Source organism: Bos grunniens, chromosome 4 (assembly GCF_055505025.1).
Source record: "Bos grunniens cultivar Pamir isolate PY7600 chromosome 4, Bosgru_T2T1.0, whole genome shotgun sequence".
Lineage (NCBI taxonomy): Eukaryota > Metazoa > Chordata > Mammalia > Artiodactyla > Bovidae > Bos > Bos grunniens.
Genome location: NC_141168.1, coordinates 37,716,852 through 37,743,410, shown reverse-complemented (window position 1 = coordinate 37,743,410; position 26,559 = coordinate 37,716,852). Strand labels below are relative to the sequence as shown.

Here is a 26,559-nt window from a genome sequence, read left to right as displayed (position 1 = left end):
TAGTTGTGTTCTATGCAATAGTGTTTGTTGGATACCAGCTATTTTGCCACAACCAAAACTGGAAATCTTCAGTCTACCACATATTTTAAGCATTTAAAATTTACTTTTCTATATTTTTCTCAGCTAAAGATTGATATTAACTATGATGCTTCACTTTATAAGTTGCATTTCAAAATCTATGAGTTGGAATATATCTTGATTATGGGTTTATGCCAGCCTTTTATGTTTGTCTTTATTGAAACTATTTTAAAACCCATGACTCCACTTGGCTTCATTGGATTTTTCACTCACTGTAAATAAAGTCAAATGTAGACACTTAAGGGGAAAATATGACCTTTTGTATGTTTACCAGAGGTTTAGAAAATATTTAGTTATCATCTTTTACTCTAAGTATACCTTTGTCCTTCACATATATAATATCATAATTTTATAGAGGACACTTTTCCTCATCAGCTAGGATATTATCAGTTATTTTATCAAATCATTTTTTCTGTTACTTTTTTTTCTGTCATCAAAAATTGGCCTGTCTAAATGCTTATATTTCTTGTCCGTATAGCAGCATCAATTTATGGTCTTAGATTATATCAAAGGAAATGTATTCAGCTCCTTTATTTAATTTTATGAGACCTCATTTTATCTGATGTACTTGAACTCTACTGGGGATTGGTTCCGATGAAATCTGGCTATCCTTCATTTTAAGTGGGATCTTTTTCCTGTATTGGTTAACATAATAAAGACAGTCATTTCCCACTGGTTTCACATCCTATGATCTGTATGTTTGAAACTGTTCCTTCAGCTCAGCTTTCCCCACGTAGACTCTGCTTGTCTCCGGAAGGCTGAAGGCAGATGTCAGCCTCCATTTCTCATTTCACATTTCATCTACCATACGCTGTGGCCATGCACAGACGGGTTCTTTAAATTGTCTGTGGCTAACTGTCTTCATTTTTGTGAGGGCACACCTATACGATAGACAAATGTTTATAAGGAATAATTTACAAAGACTATGACTATTTCCAGCACAAATGTCATGACGTCAAACTGCTCTGTCATTTATATAAACTCAAAAAAGAACAGTGGCAACAAACACAATGGTGATACCAGGCAACACGTACCAAGCTGTTGGTGTCTGCTTAAGTCCTGTATATGGTGGTTTATTTCAGTTACATGTGTGAGTGGGCAGACAGAGTTCTTCCTTATAAGCAAGTGGTTGAGGCTGAAGTAGAAGACCTCGCATGGTCTTCTCAGCACTATATTCCAACCCAGGGGTCTCTAAGCCTTTCTTTCACTGTGATCCACAGGACGGGAAATGGTCCTGTGCATGATGTTTTCACACGGTGTCCCTCTCTTTGCATAAATTAATTCTTTCCTCTTCTTTAAGAATTTGTTACAATCCAGTTAGCATCAATTAACTACACTTTGTACAAAATTATAATATTAACATTTGTTGTTGTTCAGTCTCTCAGTTGGGCCAACTCTTTGCGACCCCATGGACTGCAAACACGCCAGGCTTCCCTGTCCTTCACCATCTCCCACGGCTTGCTCAAACTCATGTCCATTGAGTCAGTGATGCCATCCAGCCATCTCATCCTCTGTCGTCCCTTTCTCCTCCTGCCTTCAGTCTTTTCCAGCATCAAGGTCTTTTGCAGTGAGTTGGCTCTTTGCATCAGGTGGCCAAAGTATTGGAGCATCACTTCAGCATAAGTCCCTCCAATAAGTATTCAGGACTGATTGCCTTTAGGATTGATTGGTTTGATCTCCTTGCAGTTCTAGGGACTCTCAAGAGTCTTCTCGAACACCACAGTTCAAAAGCATCAATTCTTCAGTGCTCAACCTTCATTTATGGTCCAACTCTCACATCCATACATGACTACTAGAAAAACCACAGCTTTTACTACATGGATCTTTGTTGGCAAAGTATTGTCTCTGCTTCTTAATATGCTGTTTAGGTCTGTCATAGCTTTTCTTTCAAGGAGCAAGCGTCTTTTAATTTCATGACTGCAGTCACCATCTGCAACATTAACCTTCAATTAACTATATATATAAAATAAATAATTTCAAATTTTATTCTATTTTTCTTAAACTGACAACTTACTAGGGACAAGCTTTATCCCTGAGCTCAGCACACAAGTTTACAGGTACTGTGATATCCTTGTACAGGACCACAATACTTAATAAACCCATTATTTTATTAATCATTGGCAATGTAGATTTTTCCAGTACAATAAGTCCCCTACCTATAAACAAGTTCCATTCCAAGAGCACATTCTTAAATCTAAGTTGTTTGTAAGTCCAACAAAGTTAACCTAGGTGCCTGACTAACATAATTGGCTGTATAGTATTGTAGTGTAATAAATTCATAATACTTTTCACACAATACATAAAAAACAAACAAGATATAAAGAAAATATTTAAAATCTTACAGCATGATACCTTGAAAAGTACAGTAAGTACAGTACAACAGCTAGCCTAGTGGTGCTGGCATCGAGTGAACAAGCATAAAGAGTTATTGACTGTAGGAGAGAGAGGAGGTGGGAGATGGTAGAGCTGAAGGATCGTTAGCAGTAGGAGACAGAGGGCAAGCTGCAGTTTTACTCACGCCTGAAGTTGATGGAACACACGTTCTCATCTTTGAAAGTTCGTAAACTGAAGGTTCATATGTAAGGGGATTACTATAGTTGGACTCTAAAAGCCCTGTCTTTGTCTTGCAGGATGCAGGCTGGCTGGTAGGAGTGAAGGAATCAGACTGGCTTCAGTTCAGAGACCTCGCCACCTACAAAGGCCTCTTTCCAGAGAATTTCACCCGGCGCCTGGATTAGGGCCAAATATATTGTAGAAAGAGCCTGATTACTGGGTTTTTAAACCTTTGTGGAAACCTGAAGAGTTCACTTTTGCTATGACACTCTTAATGATTGACAGACCGATTCCAGACAAAGCTTGGAAGGCTGTCTCAGTGGAGCATGTGTGCAAACAAATGTCAGAGAAAGCAAAAAGTAAATTGAGGGAAGAGTCCTCACTGGTTCCCATGTTCTTGCTACCAGGTTTGTTTGTGCTTTGTCCGAGCTGTGGAGACTCGTGTACTCGACCCCCTCCCACCAATTCTAAAATAGCTTCCTCCAGACCAGAACCTTAATTTCTCTGCACCAAGTATGTGGTATTGAGTGGCTGCCCTGCCGAAGACATGATGAATTACCCTGTAATGTGAGATTATCGTATTCCCCTACGCAGGTGTGAGCACGTGCTCTCCCTTTCACGTTTACTGTGTTCAAAACGAAACTGCTGCAAAAGTTGTCACTGTTCTTTTCCAACACACCTCCCTCTCTGTAGATATCCATGGACACACAGTCACACGAGCTAGTTCCCATCACTTCTGAATCTATGTGTATGCACAAGGCTACATATACATAGCTGCACTCTCTCCTTTCCATTATAGCTCTTAGTCTCTTAAGCGTCATTGATTCATGCACTGCTCTTATTCTGTCTGGCATTGCAGTTGCAGTTTTGCCTCTGGGCAAAAATCAGCCATCCCATTGCCAAAGGAGTCAACAGTATCTGTGTTGGGAATGTGCATTTTTCAGAATGCAATGACTCATAGCCCGTCAGAGGTGCCTCCTCTTTGGAGAAAGCAGTCTGGCGCTCTGAATGGCCACTGTGGCTGGAGATAGGTGAGTTGGGATGAGCAGCTCGATTGTCTTAATTTCTGCCTTTTTGAGATTGGCCAGCTGATGGAGCATTGAAATCAACCCCCAAAGAACACTATTTCCAAAAGCTCCTAATTTCCACCTCTTTCTATTTATGCAACTCATCTTCACCGATTGTCCAAAAATAAGATATAGGTAATGTATGCTGTATCCACAAGTCATCTGTAATGATTCTGTTTTCAGTGCTGTGTCATTCCAAATAAACCTTGGGTAATCTCCAGCAATGACCTTAATTCCTTCTGATGACTCATTTGTTTTGGGAAGCTTGTTTCATTTGGATGCATGACTTGAAACAGTCGATGTTGAGTTGTTATTTGTGCAGAAATGTGCTCCTTCCTCTGGGTTGTGCTTCGCAGCCCGTCTCCCTTCCATTCACTCCTTCATCCCAGTCATTGCTGGCCACTTGGAGGTCCTTGCTGCCCAGCAATCACTACAGCACAAATAACAGCTGCCGATGGAGGCCCTGTGCCGACTGTGGCTGCAAAGAGTGTGTATCACAGAAATCTGACGACCTCCATACTCAGCAGTTTCTTCTCACACCAGCCTCATCTTTTGGTCACTTTTCTTTCGGACATGTTTATGTTTGTAGGTACATACAAAAATAGATGATATAGAAAAGTCAATTCACTAGACATTTATAGGAGAGAATTCTGAAAACAAAACCCTTTTATTCTTTTCTGCCCTGTAATTGTACACAATATAAGCTGATCAAGAATGCATGTTACTTGACTTTTAAATTTGGTATGTATTAGTGGTTCATGATTTTGTGTCTCATGGTGGATTACCGACTTGGACACTTAGTGGATGTTTAAGTGTTAATAGAAAAATAGCTGTTATTTTTTAAATAAGTTTTGCTTATTATTTTTAAAAAACTTTTGGTTGCACCTTGCACATGGGATCTTAGTTCCCCTACCAGGGGTCAAGCCCACATCCCTTGCATTGGAAGGTGGGGTCTTAATCACTGAACCACTGGGGACGTCCCAAGAAATAGCTATTCTTGACCTAAGATTGTTCCAGGGGCTCATCCAGTGAATCTGGATCGCCACAAATGGCCTAGCCTCTTCTTCATCTTTTAAGATTTCTCTTACAGACCCAGTAGGATTCAGGCCTTCAGATAGTACAGAGAACCTTCAAAAAGTCAGATAAGGATGCTTGTAGTTCTTATTAAACATATATCTTTCTGAAAGTCCTGCTTATACTACATATAGATTGAGTGATGTATATAGTTTGCAAGGCTAAGCACTTTGGCAATTTGGAATTTGAAAAATATTTTAGCATCACTCAGGCCCCTGGGATGGGGAAGGCTTCATGTACCATGCTGTTACACTGCCTCCACCTTGGCCAGCTGTTTCTGACAAAGCCAGGACAGCTTTTGAGTGAGCCAGACCCCCACATCCACAAGCTGCCACAGAAAGAGTATGCGGTTTCAGAATTCTGAGCTCTTTTTTACCACATAAAAAAGCCTAAAAAAAAAAAAAGCCAAAACTCAGGCTATTTAGAAAAATCCAAGCATGGCCCCATGACCCATTCTGATGATCCATTGAAAAAAAAACTTTGGGAAACTGCAGCAATTTTAAGAAATCAATGAATTTAAAGATGACTGAAACTCTGTGCTTTATGTCATACAAACTTCATGAACACCTCAAAGCCTGGGAAACAGACTGATTTGCCCTGCTAGGACTCTACTACTCTATTCAGAAGAGTACCTGAACCACGCTGCCTTCTGGTTTTTACTTGGAACCTAACTAAAGGCCTTATGAACGTCATGGGCCAGACCTTGGACATAAGCTGGTCACACAGTTTCCTTGGGTGGTGGTGTAACTACCGTCTTCCCAGGAAGATGTAGCCTCACCTTAGGGCTCGGATAAAAGGCACCAGATGTTGGTAGCTGTGTGGAGAAGACTATGACCAGTGACCTCCTTGCAAACTTTGAAATCAGAGCCATGTGGCTCTATTCATTCTTGACCCCATCACGCAGAGTCAGGACAAGAAGAACCCTGGTTGTTCAGAGCAGTCTTCCTCAAGGCACACAGCACAGGTTTGATACTATATATATATATATATATATATATATATATATATAAAATTCCTGAATACAGTGTGCTAGAATAAGCTTAATATTCCATACCAATAGTAAGTGGCTCCCTGGTTATCATTTAAGATTGCTTTGGGCTTCCCCTATGGCTCAGCCAATAAAGAATCCTCCTGCAGTGCAGGAGACACAGGAGCTGGGTTTGATCTCTGGGTCAGGAAGACCCCCCTGGAGGAGGAAATGGCAACCCACTCCAATATTCTTGCCTGGAAAATCCCATGGACAGAGGAACCTGGCGGGTTACAGTCCATATGAAGTGGTCACAAAGAGTCAGGCAGGACTAAAGCAATTTAGCACACATAAGATTGCTTTAAGATGCCATCCATAGTAAGTGGCTCATTGGTTATCATTTAAGAATGCTTTAAGATTACCCTTGAAAAGGTAATTGAGACACACCCTTTAATTTTATGCAAATTGAGAGGTAGACCAGGTACCTTGAAGCTTTCAAGGTTTTCTTAAAATCTAGCTAATTCCCAGTCCCCTGGGGTCTCAGGTCCAACACTCAAGTTGCCTTATTTGTATAGGTTGGGTCCAGGTCATGGACATATTCCCCCTCCCCTATGACCATGGGTGTGTCTGCCCTTTGCCCTGGGGAGGCACCTCCTGATGCCTTTTAATGCCACAAAAACCAGAGCAGGGAGGCCTGGTCTGTAGCACCCATTCACCCCTGGGGATGGTCTATGCCCTCACACCCTCCCCTGGTAATAAATATCATTAGGCTCAGTGTCCTTGTCCAAAATTCCACCAGTGACCACTAGGTAATTTTTGTGACATCTGATAATGCCGCCAAACTTCTCCAAACTCTCTGCAAGATTCCAAGATACTCATTTTCCTGTTTTCCCACCTCTCTGTTCCTCCTCTGTCACCTTTACTAATTTTTCTTGCTTCTTCTAGTGGGTGCTGGGGTGGGATGGAGGCAGGGAGCATCAGTTTCCCTCCCAGGTCTGTGTGCCCAAAATCCAGGGGACGTTCTCTTCAAGGATTCAATTACTGCTCCCAAGTCCACATGTTCATCTATTCATTAAACTTTTGTCAAGCTCTTGCTAAGTGTCCGTTACTGTGCACTGGACCCTGTTGACTAAGATCTTGCCCTCAAGGTCTTAGCTCTTGAAACCGTGCTGCAGCCCAACCCTAAGGGGTCCCTTTCTTGAGTCCCAGGCCTGGAAACATGGGTGCTCACTTCTGCCATTAATTTTTCAAATTCCAAGCACCTGCTTTTGTTCCCTCAAATGTCCTGTGACCTTGTGCTTTAATCCCTGGTACACTATCTGGGCAGATGGTGCTAATGGTAAAGAGCCCTCATGCCAATGCAGGAGGCATAAGAGATGTGGGTTCTATCCCGGGTCAGGAAAATTCCCCTGGAGTAGGAAATGACCACTGGATCCGGTATTCTTGCCTGGAAAATTCCACAGACAAAGCAGCCTGGTGGGCTACAGTAAATGGCATGGCAGAGTCGAATGCAACTGAGCACATATACAGACCCTTTCTGGGAGTGGTCCTCATCTCGGCCAAGGAAGACTCTTTGGATGCCTGTCATCCCACCGTCTCCTGTCTCCTTCCTTCCCTTCTTCCTAGTTTATCCCTAGACCATCTCATCTATACTGATGTCAAAGGATTAGCACTCCTCTCCCATTCTTATCTCTCCTCCCCACCCGCCTCCCTGGCACACACACAAACGATGATTACTATTGTATAGCACATCAAAATCCCATGCCTCTGCTTGGCTTTCAAAGCTCTCCACATCTTCACCAATGCTTGTCTTCTGCTTCTGTCCGAGGCTCCTCCTCACTGGTCCATCCCGTCCTCTCACTGCGCCTCTACACTACACCTTGCTCACCCCATTGCTTCCTCCTCCTGAAACACCTCCCACTCTGGTCTGCCTCTGTAATGCCCTCTTCCCTCCCGGCACAGTCTGAGTCCCACCTCCCGCACAAAACTTTCTCACCAGTCTTCTCTGTCTGCACCCATTTGACTCATTGAATTTAGTGTAAAATGGATTATCATTTAGTTCTTTGCTTCTCCCACTAACTGATAAACTATCTACCAATGTTCTCTGTATTCCAAGTCCACGCCAGGACATTATATACAATTGCACCGAGCAAAGGAACGAGAGATTGAGTGATGGATTAATTCAGAAAAATCCACAAACTCCAATCCCCAACCTAAACTTATATGTAAGAAGAAACTATAGAATGATTTTGAGAGACTGCAGAGGGAGAAGTTTTCTTAAACAAGGTTTCAAAGTTCCCAAAGTATATGCCCCAAGCAGTTTGAACTACGAAATTGAGAATATTTAAGGAAAGATGCTTGAGCAAAATTAGTAGACAGATGATAGATTTGCTGAAAATATTTGTGATAGCTGAAACTCATAAAGGAATATCTAGAACACATAAACTCATTCATGTCAAGTAACTAATAATAGTGACAGTATAGTCTAATTTTAGTAACTTAATTATGTTTTTTATCATTATATTTACAATATTTATGAAGTGAAGTGAAGTCGCTCAGTCGTCTCCAACTCTTTGCGACCCCACAGACTGTAGCCTATCAGGCTCCTCCATCCATGGGATTTTCCAGGCAAGAGTGCTGGAGTGGATTGCCATTTCCTTCTCCAGGGGATCTTCCCGACCCAGGGATCGAACCCAGGTCTCCCGCATTGCAGTCAGACGCTTTACCATCTGAGCCACCAGAGAAGCCCATAAATCACTGGAAATAGTCATATTAAGTATAATAATATACTATTATTCTATAATAACATACAGTATAATAATATAACATCTATTACTATATAATAGCTAATATTTATTGCATGTCTGTTATTTGCCAGACACCCTCCTAAGTGTTCTGCAAGTATTAATTCATTTAATCTTCACTAATCTGTGAAGTAGTTGCTGTTTTTTCTTTTTGTAAATAAGAAGGCTAAGGTACAGTGAGTGATATAAAGAAACTTCAAAGTCACACAGACAGCGAATGGCAGGGCCAGACAATTGCCTTGGCAGCTTAGCTCCAACAGAGGCTTTGCCCCTCTCTAGCCACCCTTCTTTTTGCTCTGTCTAAACGACTTGAATTGGCAAAGCTCTGAAGGCGACACTCAAGTACCAGGCATAAAAAGAAAACTTCAGCTTCCTAATAATCAGATTAGTGCTAATAATCTCATAGACTAATCAGATCCTTGGAGAAGGCAATGGCACCCCACTCCAGTACTCTTGCCTGGAAAATCCCACGGACGGAGGAGCCTGGTAGGCTGCAGACCATGGGGTCGCTGAGAGTCGGACACGACTGAGCGACTTCACTTTCACTTTTCCCTTTCATGCATTGGAGAAGGAAATGGCAACCCACTCCAGTGTTCTTGCCTGGAGAATCCCAGGGACGGGGGAGCCCGGTGGGCCGCCGTCTATGGGGTCGCACAGAGTCGGACACGACTGAAGCGACTTAGCAGCAGCAGCAGCAGCAATCAGATCCTGCTTGGTAGCCAACATGTTGGTAAAAATTAAAGCATCAGTTAACATGGCACTGGTGTTATGTAGAGAACATGTGTATGTATATTTCCTGGGACCACCAACCCTGGGGTTACCGGTGGAATTACTGACACTGACTTAAGAGAGCCTCTGTCAGTCACTGCAAAACCGTGAGTGGCCAGGAGGGGGCAGCAGGTGACGCGCCAGTCGCTGGGGGATGGATGAACACAGCACAGTGGCTGAAAGCTGTGAACAGTAAGCCAGGTGGGCAGACAGATGTACAAACACAGGCAGGTAAGGTTGCTGTGCCATTTATATCAGTGCAAAAATACATTATTCATAAACGATACTCTAGTTTTCACAGATACATAAGCTCAAAGGAAATCATCAAACAGATTGAGCATCTTATGGAGGAACTCGAATAAGGGAAGAAGGGGAGGAAAAAGAATAAAGTAAATAACAAATACGAAAAACTAAGTAACATGACTAGTACAAATTAATGGTGCTAATGAGAAATACCACACACACATACACACACACAAATGAGAACTAAGGCTAAAAAATAAGCAAAAAGCAATCAGAAAATACATACCATGGAGGCACTCAGAGAATGCTAATTCCAAGATAAACCATCAAAACCTCATATTCGAGCTTAATTTTCAACAACCTGTCTCCCCTCAATTTCTTTTTTTTTTTTCCCCCTCAGTTTCAAGAGTGGCTTCAACTGGTAAATTAAGGTCAGGGTAACTCAAAGGCAATTTGTTCATTTTCTTTATTGGTTGAGGAAAGTGTGGCTTTTTTCCTTCTTCAGAGAAAATTTGTGTTCACTGGCTGCTAATTGACATCTAGCTGGCCCTGGCATTGTGCGCTAGTCATGAAGTTGATTTCCCCTTCAAGGCAATGCTCTCCTACATGGTGATGAAAGCAAATCCAGAAGGAGGACACTCCTGCATTTAGAAACATACACTGGAGTCAGGCGCAAGCCTTGGGAGCTCAGGGGTTTGAAAGTGAGAAAAAGTATAAGAAGATAGTTTTTAGCCAAGCTACTTTCCAAACCATAGTTAACTACTATGTTTCTCAGAGACAGGCATACGAAGTATGTTGTTGATAATCTTTTTGGTTTTTAAAAACCAGAAAATATTCAGTTCAGTTCAGTTCAGTTGCTCAGTTATGTCTGACTCTGTGACCCCATGGACTGCAGCACGCCATACCTCCCTGTCCATCACCAACTCCCGGAGTTTACCCAAACTCATGTCCATTTGAGTCAGTGATGCCATTCAACCATCTCATCCTTTGTCATCCCCTTCTGCTCCTGCCCTCAATCTTTCCCAGCATCAGGGTCTTCTCAAATGAGTCAGCTCTTCACTTCAAGTGACCAAAGTATTGGAGTTTCAGCTTCAACATCGGTCCTTCCAATGAACACTCAGGACTGATCTTCTTTAGGATGGACTGGTTGGATCTTCTTGCAGTCCAAGGGACTCTCAAGAGTCTTCTCCAACACCACAGTTCAAAAGCATCAGTTCTTTGGTGCTCAGCTTTCTTTAGTCCAACTCTCACATCCATACGTGACTCTTGGAAAAACCATAGCCTTGGCTAGATGGACCTTTGTTGGCAAAGTAATGTCTCTGTTTTTAAATATGCTGTCTAGGTTGGTCATAACTTTCCTTCCAAAAAACACATTAAAATTAAAAATAAAGTTGAAGAATGTGAGTGGTACAGACAGATGGCAAAAAAAAAAAAAAAATCTGAATATCCCCAAGAGAATTCTATTTTTATGCATATTTAGATTTACTAAAAGTCTTCACTTTTAGTTTCCTGACAGAGCCAGAACCAAGTACCTAGGCGAATCAGCACGATTCAGCTTTATGTATGTACTTTATCTGTGTACCTTATGTATGTACTGTAGTTGAGCACACGTACCTGTGTGTCTATGTGTATGCATGTATGTGTGCACAAGGACTCTCTCCAAGCGTCAATGTTTGCACCTTCTCTAGGTGCGATGTTTGAACATTTCCTTTGCACTGGCCTAGAATGAGTTTGCTGGAGGAAGTGCGTAGGGTAGGAGTCAGGCTGGGTAACAGAGTCACTGGCTATAAATACCCTCACATCACACTTAAACTACTCAGAATAATTTTCTAGAGCCGTACTAAGTCAAGAGGAAGCAAGCAATGTGCATTATTATGGGATCAAAACCAAAGTGATAAGCTTCACTATTTTTCATCCTGCCTGACCTGTTATTTCAATATCCAGAGTGTTAATTCAGTTCAGAATCACAAATCATTGGAACCAGACGAGACCAAAAACATCACCCTCTCTCCTCATTTCGAGGCTGGAGAAATGGGCTGGAAACATGGGGAAAACAATTGGAAAAACAAGTTTCCTGCCCTGCATTTCAGGGCCCTTTCATTCAGACACCGAGTCTTTTGCTATTAATCACTTTCTGGGGTTACAAGGCAGGAGACTCCAACTTGTGTGACAAACCTCTCATGGCCAGGAGGGGGCGCTAGAGGTTAGTATAAGTGAATCCATCAAATACTGAACTTTGTAAGCAGGAAGCATGAATTGAAAGCAAATCAGATGTACAGCAACATCACAATTTGCATTAACATGAAACAGTCCAGTGAGGAGAGAAATTAATTCCTGAATCACAAACTGCCAAGCAGGTTTCTTCGGGCGCAGGGTCTGGAGACTGGCTGACTTGGCTCAAATTCTTGGTGTGTTTTTATTCCCTAGGCAACCTCAAGTAAGTTACTTCACCTCCCTAAGCCTCTGTTTCATCTGCATATTGGGCATAAATAACACCATCTTTATACTTGCAAAGAAGGGATAAATATGTACAATGTTTCACATTCAAAAACGGTATTTGTTGTCATTTAATGGATCAGTGATTTCTGTTATGACCTTAAGAAAATTAGTCTTTTAAAAGGGCCATCAGGTATTAACACAAAAGTGCTAAAAGAAATTTCTTTTACTTTTTGAGGTCCATCACATTAATGAACGTGGGTTCCTCAGGTATATCTTATGTTCATTGTGCACTGGTGTGTGAAGGCTATTCTTAAATTTCTATAATCTTTCTGAGATTTTCCTCGTGGTCTCTTGCGTATTATAATTTAAAAAGAAATCACATATGTTTATTTATTTATTGAATAGATGGTGGCATGGGTTTTGTAATTTGTTAGACTTGGGTTTGAATCCAGGCTCCATTACCTTCTTCTTAAATGACCCTGAGAAGACAAAACTCTTTAACATTCTGACTCTTTCATCATCAAATGTGATTGAATATAACCAATTTGAAGTATTATTACAAGGATTAAAATGGTATAAGAATTAAATCGTACTTAAGACCAACTTAGATAGTATTTATTTAAACCCAAACAGTCTGTCATAGTCCCTGGCACAGGATGAATAATGTATCCAGAGTAAGCATCGTTATTCTCATTTGCAATGACTTGCCCAAGGACACATATCCTTCAAGTGGCAGATTTTGGACTCCAGCAGTCATTCTATCTTTTCCAAAGCAATATAGCCTCACAGAATCACAGGGTCTCATGTCAGACTCTCCAAACATCCCCTTTTGGTGCTTCCATCCTAAGAAGGACCATTTTCCCTCAGCTCACTGTTTATGGGATTACACTGCTGTCTGTCCAGAGAGCCAAGCCCCAAGCAGAGCCCTGTTACTGGGTCATTCACTTTGACAAGGAAGTTGGGAAGGCTGACAGCCACGTGGATTCAGTATGATCCAGCAGCTTCACCTCTTTTCCTCTGAACCCATCAGAGCCTGTCACTTTAAAATGAAATCTTCAAAGAATCCAGAGACTAAACCCTTAATTTCTTAAAAACACACTAAACAGATGAAATGCCTCTAACCCAAGGCATAGAGAAAGAAAAAGACTGAAAGGAAACTCAGGAATCCAGAGAGGGGAAGTTTTGTTTCACAGAAGAGATACTGGGATTTGGTAGAGATATATTGTTCAGGTAGCCAAGAGGGAAGACACAAACCTGAAATTTAAATTGAAGCAAACAAACTGGAATGGAGTCTTAAGACCCCGAAGTGGTCAGTGAGTAGCATATGGTGTAGGTATGTGGGTAACTGAGCAGATGTAAGCATATTGATGAACCGAAGATGGTTACAGGAGTTCTTGATGAGCCCAGTGATGCAGAACCCAGGCCAGATTATCCTCCTTTTTCCCCCACCAACTCTGACCTGACAACACTCTGGAGTTACGGAGAATTTCTTCTGTGAAAGACAGTGGGAGAAAAGAGAGAATAAATATTAAGATCATAGCATTAAGTCACCCCATCTCCCCATTAGACAGCTCTCCATAGTCAGATGTTCTGTCATTGTGTAACCAAAAGAGGAGTCCCGCTGCTTCTAACCGATAAAGAAACAAGGTTGATGGAGAGAAATTTTCGTTTTGTTTTGGATGCTGAAAAACAGGGGTGAGGAGTGGGAAGGGAGAATACCTGTCCAAAGGCCAATCCCCCAGCCCACCTGACAATCAAGGAGCAAGAGCTTTCATAGACAGAGGGAGGCTACATGCCGAAAGAGCACAGTCAGCCCTGTCATCTTACAATCGGTCATCAGTGATCTGACCAGCGTCTTCTTGATTGTTTTAGGTACAGTTAATCTTCAGCTACAGGATCAATTCAGTTACAGTCTGGTCATCAGGTGATTAACTTCTCCAGCTGTTGGGGATTTCAGTCTCTATAAGAGCTCACAGGATAGGGCTCAGAATATTACCTATAGCCCTTGAGAAGGAACTAAATGCCCTTGACTATGCTTAATGACCGAACTATTATTTGGTCTCCTTTCTTTTTCTTTGTGTCTGCATGTTTATTTCCATAATTAAATTTATTCTTTTGCTAAGGTTTTTTCAGACCAAAGGCAGGCAGAGGACTTGGGGTGACAAGGACCATAGGGTCCCGCTCTGTTTCTGTTGCGTCTTTATTACACCCAAAGAACTTAGCATAATGTCTTGTGCCTAATGGCAGATTCATAAATCAAGTTTGGAAAACGATTCCTATCCGATTTCTAAGGTGGCCATCTGTGTGGTCTATACTAAGCTGGAAGTCCTTGAACTACTTACTGTCTTCATATGGAAAGGATGTGCTAGTGTGTGGTGAAGACACTCCTTCACAATAAAGCAAGAGTCATGTTCACACACACCAATGGGAAGTCTGACTTGATGGACTCAGCCAAGCCCTAATGGTGTTAAACCATTTTTAGCAATGCTTGCAGACTGTCCTGAAGGACAACACTGTTAATGCAGACATGCTGTCACTGTTCCAGATGTTAACTCTGATTGTCCTCAGGGCTTGTAGGTTGTTCTTTTCCCCCAATTTCCTTTGACCAATATTCTCTAAATTTTGTCCCTTAAAAAAACTCCAACTTTCTGGTTTATTTATTCTCCTCTTTTTTTTTTCTCCCCCCAGTGTGTGTGTATTGTACAGGTCATCTAGAACAACCTCAAATTTCCAGTACCAAAAAGCTGTCTAGAACAGCCCGCCTGGAGTGCATGGTGTCCGGTGTAACAATTTCTACCACATCTGTATATTGGTATCAAGAAAGACCCAGTTAAGCCATACAGCGCCTGCTACACATTTTCTCTAACAACACCATCAAAACGGAATCAGGCATTCTGTTGAGCAAGTTTGAGGCAGATATGATACCCGCAACTTCTACATCGACCCTCACTGTTTACAGTGCAGGGGAACAAGACTCTGCCACCTATTACTGTGCCCTCTGGGATGTGCACGGTAGAAGACATTACAGTCACGCCATTCAATAAATGATCCTTGGGTTTTCATTCACTATCGTGAGTTAGGAAACCACAGTTACCACCTGTATGCTTCTGTGCAGTTTTCTAGGTAAACTTTTATGTGGGTGACTCTGTGAAGTTGCTAAATCCCACATTTTCTCAAAGAGGAAGCTTTGTGCTATATAACACAGGGAGCCCAGCCAGATGCTTTGTGATGATCTAAGGGGTGGGGGGGGGTGGGGGGAGGGGAAGGAGGTTCATGTATACAATTATACATATATGTAATGTATATATGTATTTATATATGTATAATTATGTATACATGTGTATAATTATGGCTGATTTGCACAGTTGTATGGCAGAAACCATCACAACATTGAAAAACAATTTTCCTCCAATTAAAAAATAAATTAAAAAAAAAGAAGTACCTGCAAATAACCAGGATCCTGTTTTCAGGAATCGTCTTGCTCTCCAACAGGCTTTCCCAGGGCACCCATGTTTATTCATCTGAGTCAACCTCCACAACACACTGTTTTATTTTCTGCCAAGATATATAGACCATACTATCTGTGACTCCTTTTTAAATTTAATTAATTAATTTTTGGCTGCACCACATGGAATGTGGGATCTTAGTTCCCTGACTAAGGATCAAACCTGTCTGCAATGAAAGTGTAGAGCCTTAACCACTGGACCACCAGGGAAGTCCATGTGACATCTTTTGTATGATTTGTATGTCATTACACTTTTTTTCTCATCCACTTATCTCCTTTGATTAAAATTGTAGATATTAGATTCAGTTCAGTTCAGTCGCTCAGTCGTGTCTGACTCTTTGCGACCCCATGAAATGCAGCACACCAGGCCTCCCTGTCCATCAGCAACTCCCGGAGTTCACTCAAACTCATGTCCATCAAGTCGGTTATGCCATCCAGCCATCTCATCCTCTGTCGTCCCCTTCTCCTCCTGCCCCCAATCCCTCCCAGTATCAGGGTACTTTCCAATAAGTCAACTCTTCGAATGAGGTGGCCAAAGTACTGGAGTTTCAGCTTTAGCATCATTCCTTCCAAAGAAATCCCAGGGCTGATCTCCTTCAGAATGGACTGGTTGGATCTCCTTGCAGTCCAAGGGACTCTCAAGAGTCTTCTCCAACACCACAGTTCAAGAGCATCAATTCTTTGGCGCTCAGCTTTCTTCACAGTCCAACTCTCACATCCATACGTGACCACTGGAAAAACCATAGCCATGACTAGACGGACCTTTGTTGGCAAAGTGATGTCTCTGCTTTTGAATATGCTATCTAGGTTGGTCATAACTTTCCTTCCAAGGAGTAAGTGTCTTTTAAATTCATGGCTGCAGTCACCATCTGCAGTGATTTTGGAGCCCCCCAAAATAAAGTCTGACACTGTTTCCAGTGTTTCCCCATCTATTTCCCATGAAGTGATGGGACCAGATACCATGATCTTAGTTTTCTGAATGTTGAGTTTTAAGGCAACTTTTTCACTCTCCTCTTTCACTTTCATCAAGAGGCTTTTTAGTTCCTCTTCACTTTCTGCCATATTAGATTAAATGTTACTTATTCAGCCTGGAAGCTAAAATGTAACAAACACATGATGATCTAGCCACAAGCAGGGCTGACTACAAGGATAAATATATCAAACACATGCCTGGAATGGCAATATTTGATTTTGCACAAAACTTATAGATGCTGCTACTTACTGAGTTCAAGTCAAAGTTTACTTTGGATTGGAGTGTGGGGAGTAGTTCATTTTCTGAACTACTGAAGATTCCACCTATCCCACAGTACGTGTTTGACTGACACTCTGAGCCAGGCATTGTGCACAGCAGACACTGAGAATGTCATATGTCCTGTCAGATCTGGAGGTCATTGCTGTAGCACCCCTCTCTGCCACTGGGCTGCCAGTCCCCAGTGAAATGAGAGTCCTCAAATTAAATATTAATACTTCTCACGGTTATAAATCTCTCAGGAATTCCGGTAACTTCTAGCTCAGCTCATGGTTTATAATTTGTGTTCTTTAGCTGTGACAAAACAAATAAGATCTTTGTCTTCTTCCAATTTGATTTTACTTAGGTAAAACGATGAAAGTAGACTTGCTCTGGTTAAAAGAATTGAAGGATAAATAATTCTTAGGTTTGTTTTCTCAAATAGCTCTTATGTTTTCTGATTTTTCAATAGAATACAATTATTTGTCTACACAAAAGGCCTAGCCAGGTGGTGAAGACTTTGGTCTCTTGTATTAGAGAGACCTAGGTCTGACCTGGGCTCTGACATTTAAGTGGATCCCTGCTATAGTCTATTTCCTCACCTGTAGAATAGCTGTCCTTGTAGAGCATCTACAGGAACACACACCACCACCCCCACCACCCCCCGCCAGGGCTTTGTACCTAGGGCTTAGCACCACGTTGGTCATAGTGCGGCTGACCTACAGTTTAAAGATAGATTAGCTAGATACAAAGAAAATCCCATGAGAAGCCATCCCAAATCAGTTTCGATAAAGGGTGCACACAGGTGAGAATAACAGCGGCTTGCTCATAGGCCAACAAGCCCTATGTGGGTAGGGGGCACAAGTCTATATGTGGAGTCACTTACGCCTCCTGCTCTTCTCTAGACCAATGTGAGCTTCACTAAGGACACTGGCCACACATATCAAAGGCAAACCAGCCAGAGGCAAACCAGCCTGATCCATAGAACACCGAAAGCACTTTATAAGGATGAACAGTACCGAAGACAGAAGTGGCTCAATTAATGTCTGTTGAAATGAGGTCTATATTTCCATTATCATTGAGGTGTTTGCATTACCACTTTCATGCATTGGAGAAGGAAATGGCAACCCACTCCAGAGTTCTTGCCTGGAGAAGCCCAGGGACAGGGGAGCCTGGTGGGCTGCCGTCTCTGGGGTCGCACAGAGTCGGACATGACTGAAGCGACTTAGCAGCAGCAGTTGCATTACCTAATGGGTGGATGGGGATTTTCTATAGATGGATACATGAAATCTCCTGATGATTTTGATTTAACTTCTTCTTATACCAGAAGCGGGTGATTCACAGTGACTGTAAGTAGTAGAACCAATGTAGTATTATCTAATTAATGCTGAATGTGAGAGCTGAAGAACTAATAATTTCAAATTGTGGTGCTGGAGAAGACTCTTGAGAATCCCTTGGACTGCAAGGAGATCAAACCAGCCAGTCCTAAAGGAAATCAACCCTGAATGTTCACTGAAAGGACTGATGGTGAAACTGAAGTACCAGTACTTTGGCCACTTGATGCAAAGATCTGACTCACTGGAAAAGACCCTGATGCTGGGAAAGGAGAAGGGGACGGCAGAGGATGAAATGGTTATATAGCATCACTGACTCAATGGGCATGAATTTGAGCAAACTGCGGGAGATAGTGAAGGACAGGGGAGCCTGATGTGCTACAGTCTATGGGGTCACAAAGAGTCAGACACAACTAGCAACTGAAGAGCAGCAAAAGTCTAGGAAAACCTTAAAAATCAGTATTTTTTGTAACATATCATGTATTACCAACTCCTCACACATACTAACACTGTGGGAAAAGTGATGTGTGTTCCCTAAGAGTCAAGTTGGAAAAATCACAATTCTGCAAATTGCTAGGTCCACCTGGAAATCCATATTGACTTTTTTGACTTGAGTGACTTTACTTTCAACCCTGAGAATGGGTTTGGAGAATCAGCCCAAGGCAGACGAAAGGGCACAGCTTTGTCGTGATCATGTCTGGAGTTTGGGATCGTGGATACTTGTTTTCTATGTCACTACTGTGGCTCCTATATGGTCTAATAGAAAACTTTTATTACTTTTGAATTTTAGCTCAGAATTTATTTTTAAGAAAAATTCTCATATTTCATAATATTAAAAATACTTCAGAAACTACTGAGCACTTGGAGACAACATGTAAAAATTGATGGTTAGAAAGGCTCTGTCTTGACCACTTTTTATCCCCCCTCCTCCAGCAGCTTTTGGTTCTTTACAAAATAAAATCTTATTTTCTCTCCTGATTTACAGTGAGCCTATCTGGCAAGTGAGAGACCATGTTAATGCTCAGGGTGGCTTATTGGGCTTAAATGTCTTTTCTTCCCCTTACTATAGACACTGTAATGTACAGATAGTGCCAAAAATATGCAGTCTTTTTTTTTTTTTTTTTTGGCCGTGTAGCTTGTAAGACCTTCGGAGAAGGCAATGGCACCCCACTCCAGTACTCTTGCCTGGAAAATCCCATGGACGGAGGAGCCTGGTAGGCTGCAGTCCATGGGGTCGCTAAGAGTCGGACACGACTGAGCAACTTCACTTTCACTTTTCCCTTTCATGCATTGGAGAAGGAAATGGCAACCCACTCCAGTGTTCTTGCCTGGAGAATCCCAGGGATGGGGGAGCCTGGTGGGCTGCCGTCTATGGGGTGGCAGAGTTGGACACGACTGAAGCGATTTAGCAGCAGCAGCAGCAGCTTGTAAGACCTTAGTTTCCTGACCAGGGATCCAACTCAGGCCCTCAGCACTGAAAGCAAGGAGTCTTAACCACTTGACCACCAGAGAATTCCATGCAGTCTTATTAACCCTATGCTACTGAGAGGGAACAGGCAGGAAGGCCAGGGGTCTCCAGATGGAGGAAATTGGCTGCAAATGTCAGACATTTTTTTTTTAATCTCTCTCTTAAGTGGCAGGAGGAAACAAAGTAGTGATATATTTTTTCTCCTTCTCTATACAAATTTAAAAAGAGGTTTCTCTTAAGATACTGTGTTGCCATAATGACACCTGGTTCCACCTGAACTTAACTTTTCTCAAATTTTGAGCTAACCAATACATTTTTCTTATGGAAATGTTTGTCTTAAGGTATGTTAATATACTATGCATTTACCCTAAACTCTGTCTTCAAGTGGGTTCCACGTAAAGGCTCAGAACTGACTTGACAAACCAGTATGTTATCCTCATACATTGTTCTCCTAATTCATGTAAACGGAACTATTTGTATGGTAATCTGCCTTTATACAAGACTCCAGTCAGTCATTTTATGGCCCAGATGACTGGTGCCAAGATTATCTCAAAATGCATCTTGTGGGTGAGGGGCCTGGTGCCATTCTCTGAGTTTTTAGACATTCCTTTCTTTCATTAACAGACTGCTAGTAACTATATAACATCCAGCTAAAAACTAGCAGGCTGGTATTCTTTCTGCCCCCTTCTGATGTCTATGTCAGAAGCTTTCTCTATCTCTTTTATACTTTAATAAGATTTGGGAGAATAGCAGTGAAACATGTATAATATCATGTATGAAACGAGTCGCCAGTCCAGGTTCGATGCACGATACTGGATGCTTGGGGCTGGTGCACTGGGATGACCCAGAGGGAGGGTATGGGGAGGAGGAGGGAGGAGGGTTCAGGATGGGGAACACAGGTATACCTGTGGTGGATTCATTTCGATATTTGGCAAAACTAATATTGTAAAGTTTAAAAATAAAATTAAAAAAAAAAAAAAAACACTTTATTACACAAAAGCTCTGAGCGATCAAGCCTTGTCTCTGGCTCCAGATTGAATTCTCCTCTGGAGGCCAAGAATCCTGCCATCTTTCGTGGTTCAGCGATAACCTTTCACAACAACATTCTTGCTTTCTTTACTTCTGTTTTGTCCAGATGCAGTGATGAGCAAGAACTGTACACTTCACTGCACAGAGGTGTTTCAGTCTGCAAGGTTGCTGGCACTCCTATTGCCTGAGAACGTGACCCTCTACCTCTCACAGAAAGTTGCCAGAAAATCAGCCTCACGTGATCTTCACCTGGAGAGCCCGGAGAAGATAGACTTTCAGCTTTGACTCTGTGAGTGCCCTTCTTTGGGGCATGGATTTCTCAGCCAGTTCAAGGATATGAGGGGATACTAAGGGGCAAAAAGGATGGACTCTGTCGAAGGTTTTCTGTTTTCTCCTCAACTTCCACTCTTCACATTTCTCCAACCTGCTCTTGATGCAGGAGACTAACCCCTATGGAGTCCACTAATGGGCACCTTCGCTCGCTGATTTCCATTTAATTTTGGCCCAGATGGAATGTGAAGTTCAAAGAAATGAAGACTGTGTCACCTGACCAAAGCATTCCTCCCTCGGGCACTAGGATTTTGAAGCCCTGAGGTGGGGGGGTGGAGAGGGGTGGGGGGGGAAACAACACATCTTCCTCTCTATTAAGTTTATCAGTTAGAAAGTACAGAATTCAATGATACTCTCTCAGCACCTGTCTGGTTTCCTGTTTTCTTACTGAAGGAGCAGGGGTACATCCTGTTCTGTTAAGGACGGGATCTTAGTGGCTTTTTGGAAAGTGAAATGAAACACGCTTGGTGAGGCCTTCTTCCTACTCTTCAACCTGTATTACTTATCTGGGGGTAAAGGTAACCCACTTATTTGAACATCTGTTTGATTTCTTCTTTTTGCTCTTTCAGATTGACTCTCCATTTCTCTTAACTCTCCTTTATGCCTTACAAGTCAGACCTTCATGAATAGACTAATGGTCTTATTTCTGGTTGTTGTTTGCGAGACTGGAAAGTGGGAGAAGAGTGAGATCAGGGTTCCCTCCATGACAGTGACCTTGGATTGACTGCATTCTCCTCCAGTGACCAAATACAGTGACATCTAACTCATAGCCAGAAGGTTTAAGTCCAGGAGCCAAAAGATGAAGGTGTAGGAGGACATTCTTTTTATACTGATTAACCCCGTGGAGGAATGTGTTTCCTTTACTAAAACCCTGGGAGGCTGTTTCCTCCTCCTCCTGTTCCTCTTTTCTACCTGCTCCTCATCCTTTTTGGGCACTCAGCCTGTGTAGACAGGATGTATGAGTACAAATATTCATCTATGAATATTGCTCTGAGTATGCACATTTGTTTCTCTATTTATTAGATTTGGTTAGGATTTTTTTCCTGGTGTCTCAGATGGTGAAGAATTTTCCTGCACTGCAGGAGACCCAGGTTTGATCCCTGGGTCAAGAAGATCCCTTGGAGGAAGAAACAGCAACCCATTCCAGTATTCTTGCCTGGAAAATTCCATGGACAGAGGAGCCAGGCAGGTTACAGTTCATGGGGTCACAAAGAATTGGACACAACTGAGTGACTAACATTTTTTTTTTTTAAGTAACTTCCAGTGAAATAAGTCAGACAGAGAAAGAGAAATACTTTATGTTATCACTTATATGTAGAATCTGAAAAGTAAAACAAAAGAATATAACAATAGCAAGATTCTCAGTATAGAGAACAAGCCAGTGTTTACCAGTGTGAAGAGGGAAGTGGGGAGGGGCAAGAGATAGGTATAGGTTTAAGAGACACAAACTACTGTGTACAAAATAAATAAGCAAATGCACAGAGAAATAGAACTATTGTTTTGTAATAACTTTAAATGGAGTATAATCCATAAAAATACTGAATCGCTACATTGTACACCTGAGGATAACATAATATTGTAAATCAACTATACTTACTTCAATAAAAGTATAGTTGATTGACAACAGAGTTACCCATGCCAGCAAAGAAAAAGTAATCTTTTATTTCTTGATTATTTTGCTTTTTGTTGGAAATGCTATTCCAATGGAAGCAAAGGAAAATATGTAATTTAATAGCAGGAAGGAACATATGTTTTCACTGTAGAGTATCCAGATATAACTTTCCATATACACACAAATGCTGATACCAAATCAGGAGTTTGAAGATCAGCTATTTACTTAAAAAAAAAAAAACGTGTTCAGGGTCGGTTATGATTAAAGAACTGTAACCATAGAGTTTGTAAAATTCACAGAAGAAGATGAAATGAAGACCTAATATAATAGCCCCTGGGAACCTTAGAGTACCATTAGAGACAAGAAAATGAGCACAAACAGCCCTTATCATGACTGTGACCACATCCTTCCCAACGTGGAGCAGCCTTGGTCCTGAGTCCAGACCTCAGCCCTGACTAAACCTCAGCCTCAGCCTGCAGCATTTCCTGTGCTTCTCAGGTCTATACCTCATATCAAAGAAAAGAGCAAAGGGAGTCTGATGGCTATCGACTGTACCCCTCCAGATGTTAGTAACTGTGCCCTGAAATGTCTACTTTGACACCATTTCCTGTTGATGTGGATTCCTATTTAGAGACTATGAGTGTTGAAATGGCCTGATTATCTCAGAGAGAAAGAAGGCAAGGTGCATCATTTAATTTTCCAGAGATTTTCAGTCATTGTGAAGAATTTGGGCCAAAGGTACTGACAATGAACATAATGGACCTGATAACCATTTAGCTCCCACTGGCTGCTAGATAATTTATCATACATGTTCAGAAGCTCACATGATTATCATTAAGAAAAACTCTGCAAATAAGTGTGTTTCATGGAAGAAGGGATTTATGCTTAGTGAGGGCAGTTATCAGTCCAAACAAATAGTCTATGCTGCTTCAATTGCACTATTGGGCCACTGTGAATCCCCTTAGTGTTTGTTAACTGTATAAAGATATACTTTGGCATTTGTGAGCAAATATGGGTTGACCCAGACCTTTTGCCCTACCTAGGGGAGCCTGCTCTGGACATAATGAGTAGCCACTCAAGAAGTCATGGCTTGAAGGTCATTGGGGCACCTCTTAAAGAGTTCTGTTTCTGTACACTCTTCTCTAGGACCCTTCTCCCTAGTGGAGAACAGAAGTCTAAGAAAATCATCTATCTTCTGTGTTTTGTGAATTTAATTTACCAAGAAATATCATACATGGGATACATAATGAAGGCTCCAAACTCCATGTTTGGACTTAAATAAACAATCAGAATAATATGCAATGACGATAATGTTTTAGAAATTTATAATCAGCATATTTTTATTTTCCTAAATGAATCATGTAGTTACCTGTAGTCCTTCTTCTACTGAAACTAACCCATGAGATTTGCCACCCATGGAAGGTGACAGCGGTTGTGTCCAGAACAAGCTCCCTTTTGCTTCTTTTATTTTGCCTATTTTTCCCAGATTTATTGAGATACAATTGATATACAAGAAAAGAACTGAACATGGAACAACAGACTGGTTCCAAATAGGAAAAGGAGTACGTCGAGGCTGTATATTGTCACCCTGCTTATTTAACTTATATGCAGAGTACATCATAAGAAACGCTGGGCTGGAGGAAGCACAAGCTGGAATCAAGATTGCCAGGAGAAATATCAATAACCTCAGATATGCAGATGACACCACTCTTATGGCAGAAAGTGAAGAGGAACTCAAAAGCCTCTTGATGAAAGTGAAAGTGGAGAGTGAAAAAGTTGGCTTAAAGCTCAACATTCAGAAAACGAAGATCATGGCATCCGGTCCCATCACTTCATGGGAAATAGATGGGGAAACAGTGGAAACAGTGTCAGACTTTATTTTTGGGAGCTCCAAAATCACTGCAGATGGTGACTGCAGCCATGAAATTTAAAGACGCTTACTCCTTGGAAGGAAAGTTATGACCAACCTAGATAGCATATTCAAAAGCAGAGACATTACTTTGCCAACAAAGGTCCGTCTAGTCAAGGCTATGGTTTTTCCAGTGGTCATGTATGGATGTGAGAGTTGGACTGTGAAGAAGGCTGAGAGCCGAAGAATTGATGCTTTTGAACTGTGGTGTTGGAGAAGACTCTTGAGAGTCCCTTGGACTGCAAGGAGATCCAACCAGTCCATCCTAAGGGAGATCAGTCCTGGGTGTTCATTGGAAGGACTGATGCTAAAGCTGAAACTCCAATACTTTGGCCACCTGATGTGAAGAACTGACTCATTGGAAAAGACCCTGATGCTGGGAGGGATTGGGGGCAGGAGGAGAAGGGATGACAGAGGATGAGATGGCTGGATGGCATCACTGACTCGATGGACATGAGTCTGAGTGAACTCTGGGAGTTGGTGATGGACAGGGAGGCCTGGCGTGCTGTGATTAATGGGGTCACAAAGAGTCGGACACGACTGAGCGACTGAACTGAACTGAACAAGATTGTGTAATTTTAAGCAATGTAGGATGTAGAATCAACAGTGGTAGGTTAAGTTCTGATTCTTACACCAGCCAATTCAGAGGAAGAGACCAAATCCCAGAGACCAGCAGGGCAAAGAGCTAGAAGCTGATGAGAACACAAGGGGGATGGGAGGATGACTGTAAGAATTCACACTCCTGTGTGTAGTGAAGCCATCTGGGGGATGAGAGGAAGGATGAGAAAAAAACAAAAAAGATAAAGAATGTACTCAAAGGGACTAAACTAACCTGCAAGGAACCATTCTAAAACAGTGGAAACTATTTTACATTGGTAATTAGTGCCTTCTTTCAATGTCAAAATGAGGAGATACATCAATTATACACAACAATGATGCTCCCACATCTCACACATGTGCAGAGTAGTAGCCTATACATGTTCTACCACTGACCTCTACTCAAGGTGCCTAGAGATTTGGAATCCCAACCCATGCCAGCTTCCCTTTACCCAGAGCATCAAACTATGTTAGCCTCAGGAGAATTCCTTTTTCCAATTCTGCATGGGGATGTGTCTTTTTTTAATAAATAAAAATTACCTTTATGTGCTCCTAGTTAGGAGGTAGTAAGTTCATAGAATCATGTGGACAAGAAATGGGTTTTAAATAAATTAACTGTATGAAACTTCCTGGTCCTAAGGCATGAAAACGAGTCTAGGTTAAAAAGAATGATCAAAGAAGATGGCAGAGTAGGAAAATCCTGGGTTTTCACTTCCTCTCATGGGCACAGCAATATTATAACCATTTACAGAGAAACTGTTGATGAGAAAGACCCAAAGATTATCAAAAAAGACCTTCTACAAATAAAGATATAAAGAAGAAACTACAGCAAGATGGATAGAAGGGGTTAAGGAGCAGTATAAACAAGACTCATAAGCCAGGATAAGTGACCCACATACAGGAGGAAAATAGCAATTGCAGAGATTCTCCCCAAGAAACACAAGTACCAAGCCCCACATAGAGCTCCCCAGACTGGGGGTCCTGCACTAGAATGACCAGACCCCATAATGTTTGGCTTTGAAGGCTGGCAGGGCTTACTTTTGGGAGAGTCAGAGGTCTGTGGGATATAGACACCCCATTCACACAGACTGCACACAGAATCTTACAGGGCAGCCACAGTAATATGGAAGAAGCCTGGGTCAGAGTCACCTGCTGATGTCAGTGAGCCTCCCAGAGAGGCAGGAAGCAAGTGGAGTGGGCCCACAGGACACAGACTCTGGCAGTGGCCGTTTTGGGGAACTGGTGCCAGCAAGCATCATTGTGGAATCCTTCCTCTGGTTTATTAGTGTCTGAACCCATAATGCTCTCAGCTGACATTTCAGGAGAAAATCTATAGGCAAGAAGAGAGTGACATGATATATTTAAAATAATTAAAGGAAAAAAGCTACAACTAAAAACACTCCATCTAGAAAAAGCTTTCATTCAGATATGATGGAGATATCAAAAGTTTTAAAGACAAGGAAAAGATAAAAGAGTTCAGTGCTGCCAGATCAACTTTAAAAAAAAATAATACAGAAATATCTCTACATAGAAAAGAAAAGGCCACAACTAGAA

General features: G+C 41.8%; 1 protein-coding gene and 2 long non-coding RNA genes across 4 annotated transcripts in view; 2 read left to right on the top strand and 1 right to left on the bottom strand.

Annotated features, from left to right (window-relative positions):
* Positions 1–3,931, top strand: part of AMPH (amphiphysin) — a 215,109-nt gene extending 211,178 nt beyond the window's left edge. For both annotated transcript variants that reach the window (XM_086398398.1, XM_086398397.1), the window contains exon 21: positions 2,709–3,931. In XM_086398398.1, the coding sequence (XP_086254524.1) occupies positions 2,709–2,816 (108 nt within the window). In that variant the 3' untranslated portion in view covers positions 2,817–3,931. The remainder of the gene's footprint in view (positions 1–2,708) is intronic.
* LOC147373951 (uncharacterized) lies at positions 1,112–13,485 on the bottom strand. Its single transcript, XR_015163170.1, has 2 exons — positions 13,248–13,485; positions 1,112–2,008 (listed from the first exon to the last, which is right to left on the bottom strand). It is a non-coding gene; the product is annotated as an uncharacterized LOC147373951 (long non-coding RNA).
* Positions 13,486–14,390: 905 nt separating this feature from the next.
* LOC147373950 (uncharacterized) lies at positions 14,391–15,058 on the top strand. Its single transcript, XR_015163169.1, has 2 exons — positions 14,391–14,566; positions 14,682–15,058. It is a non-coding gene; the product is annotated as an uncharacterized LOC147373950 (long non-coding RNA).
* Positions 15,059–26,559: the final 11,501 nt, after the last annotated feature.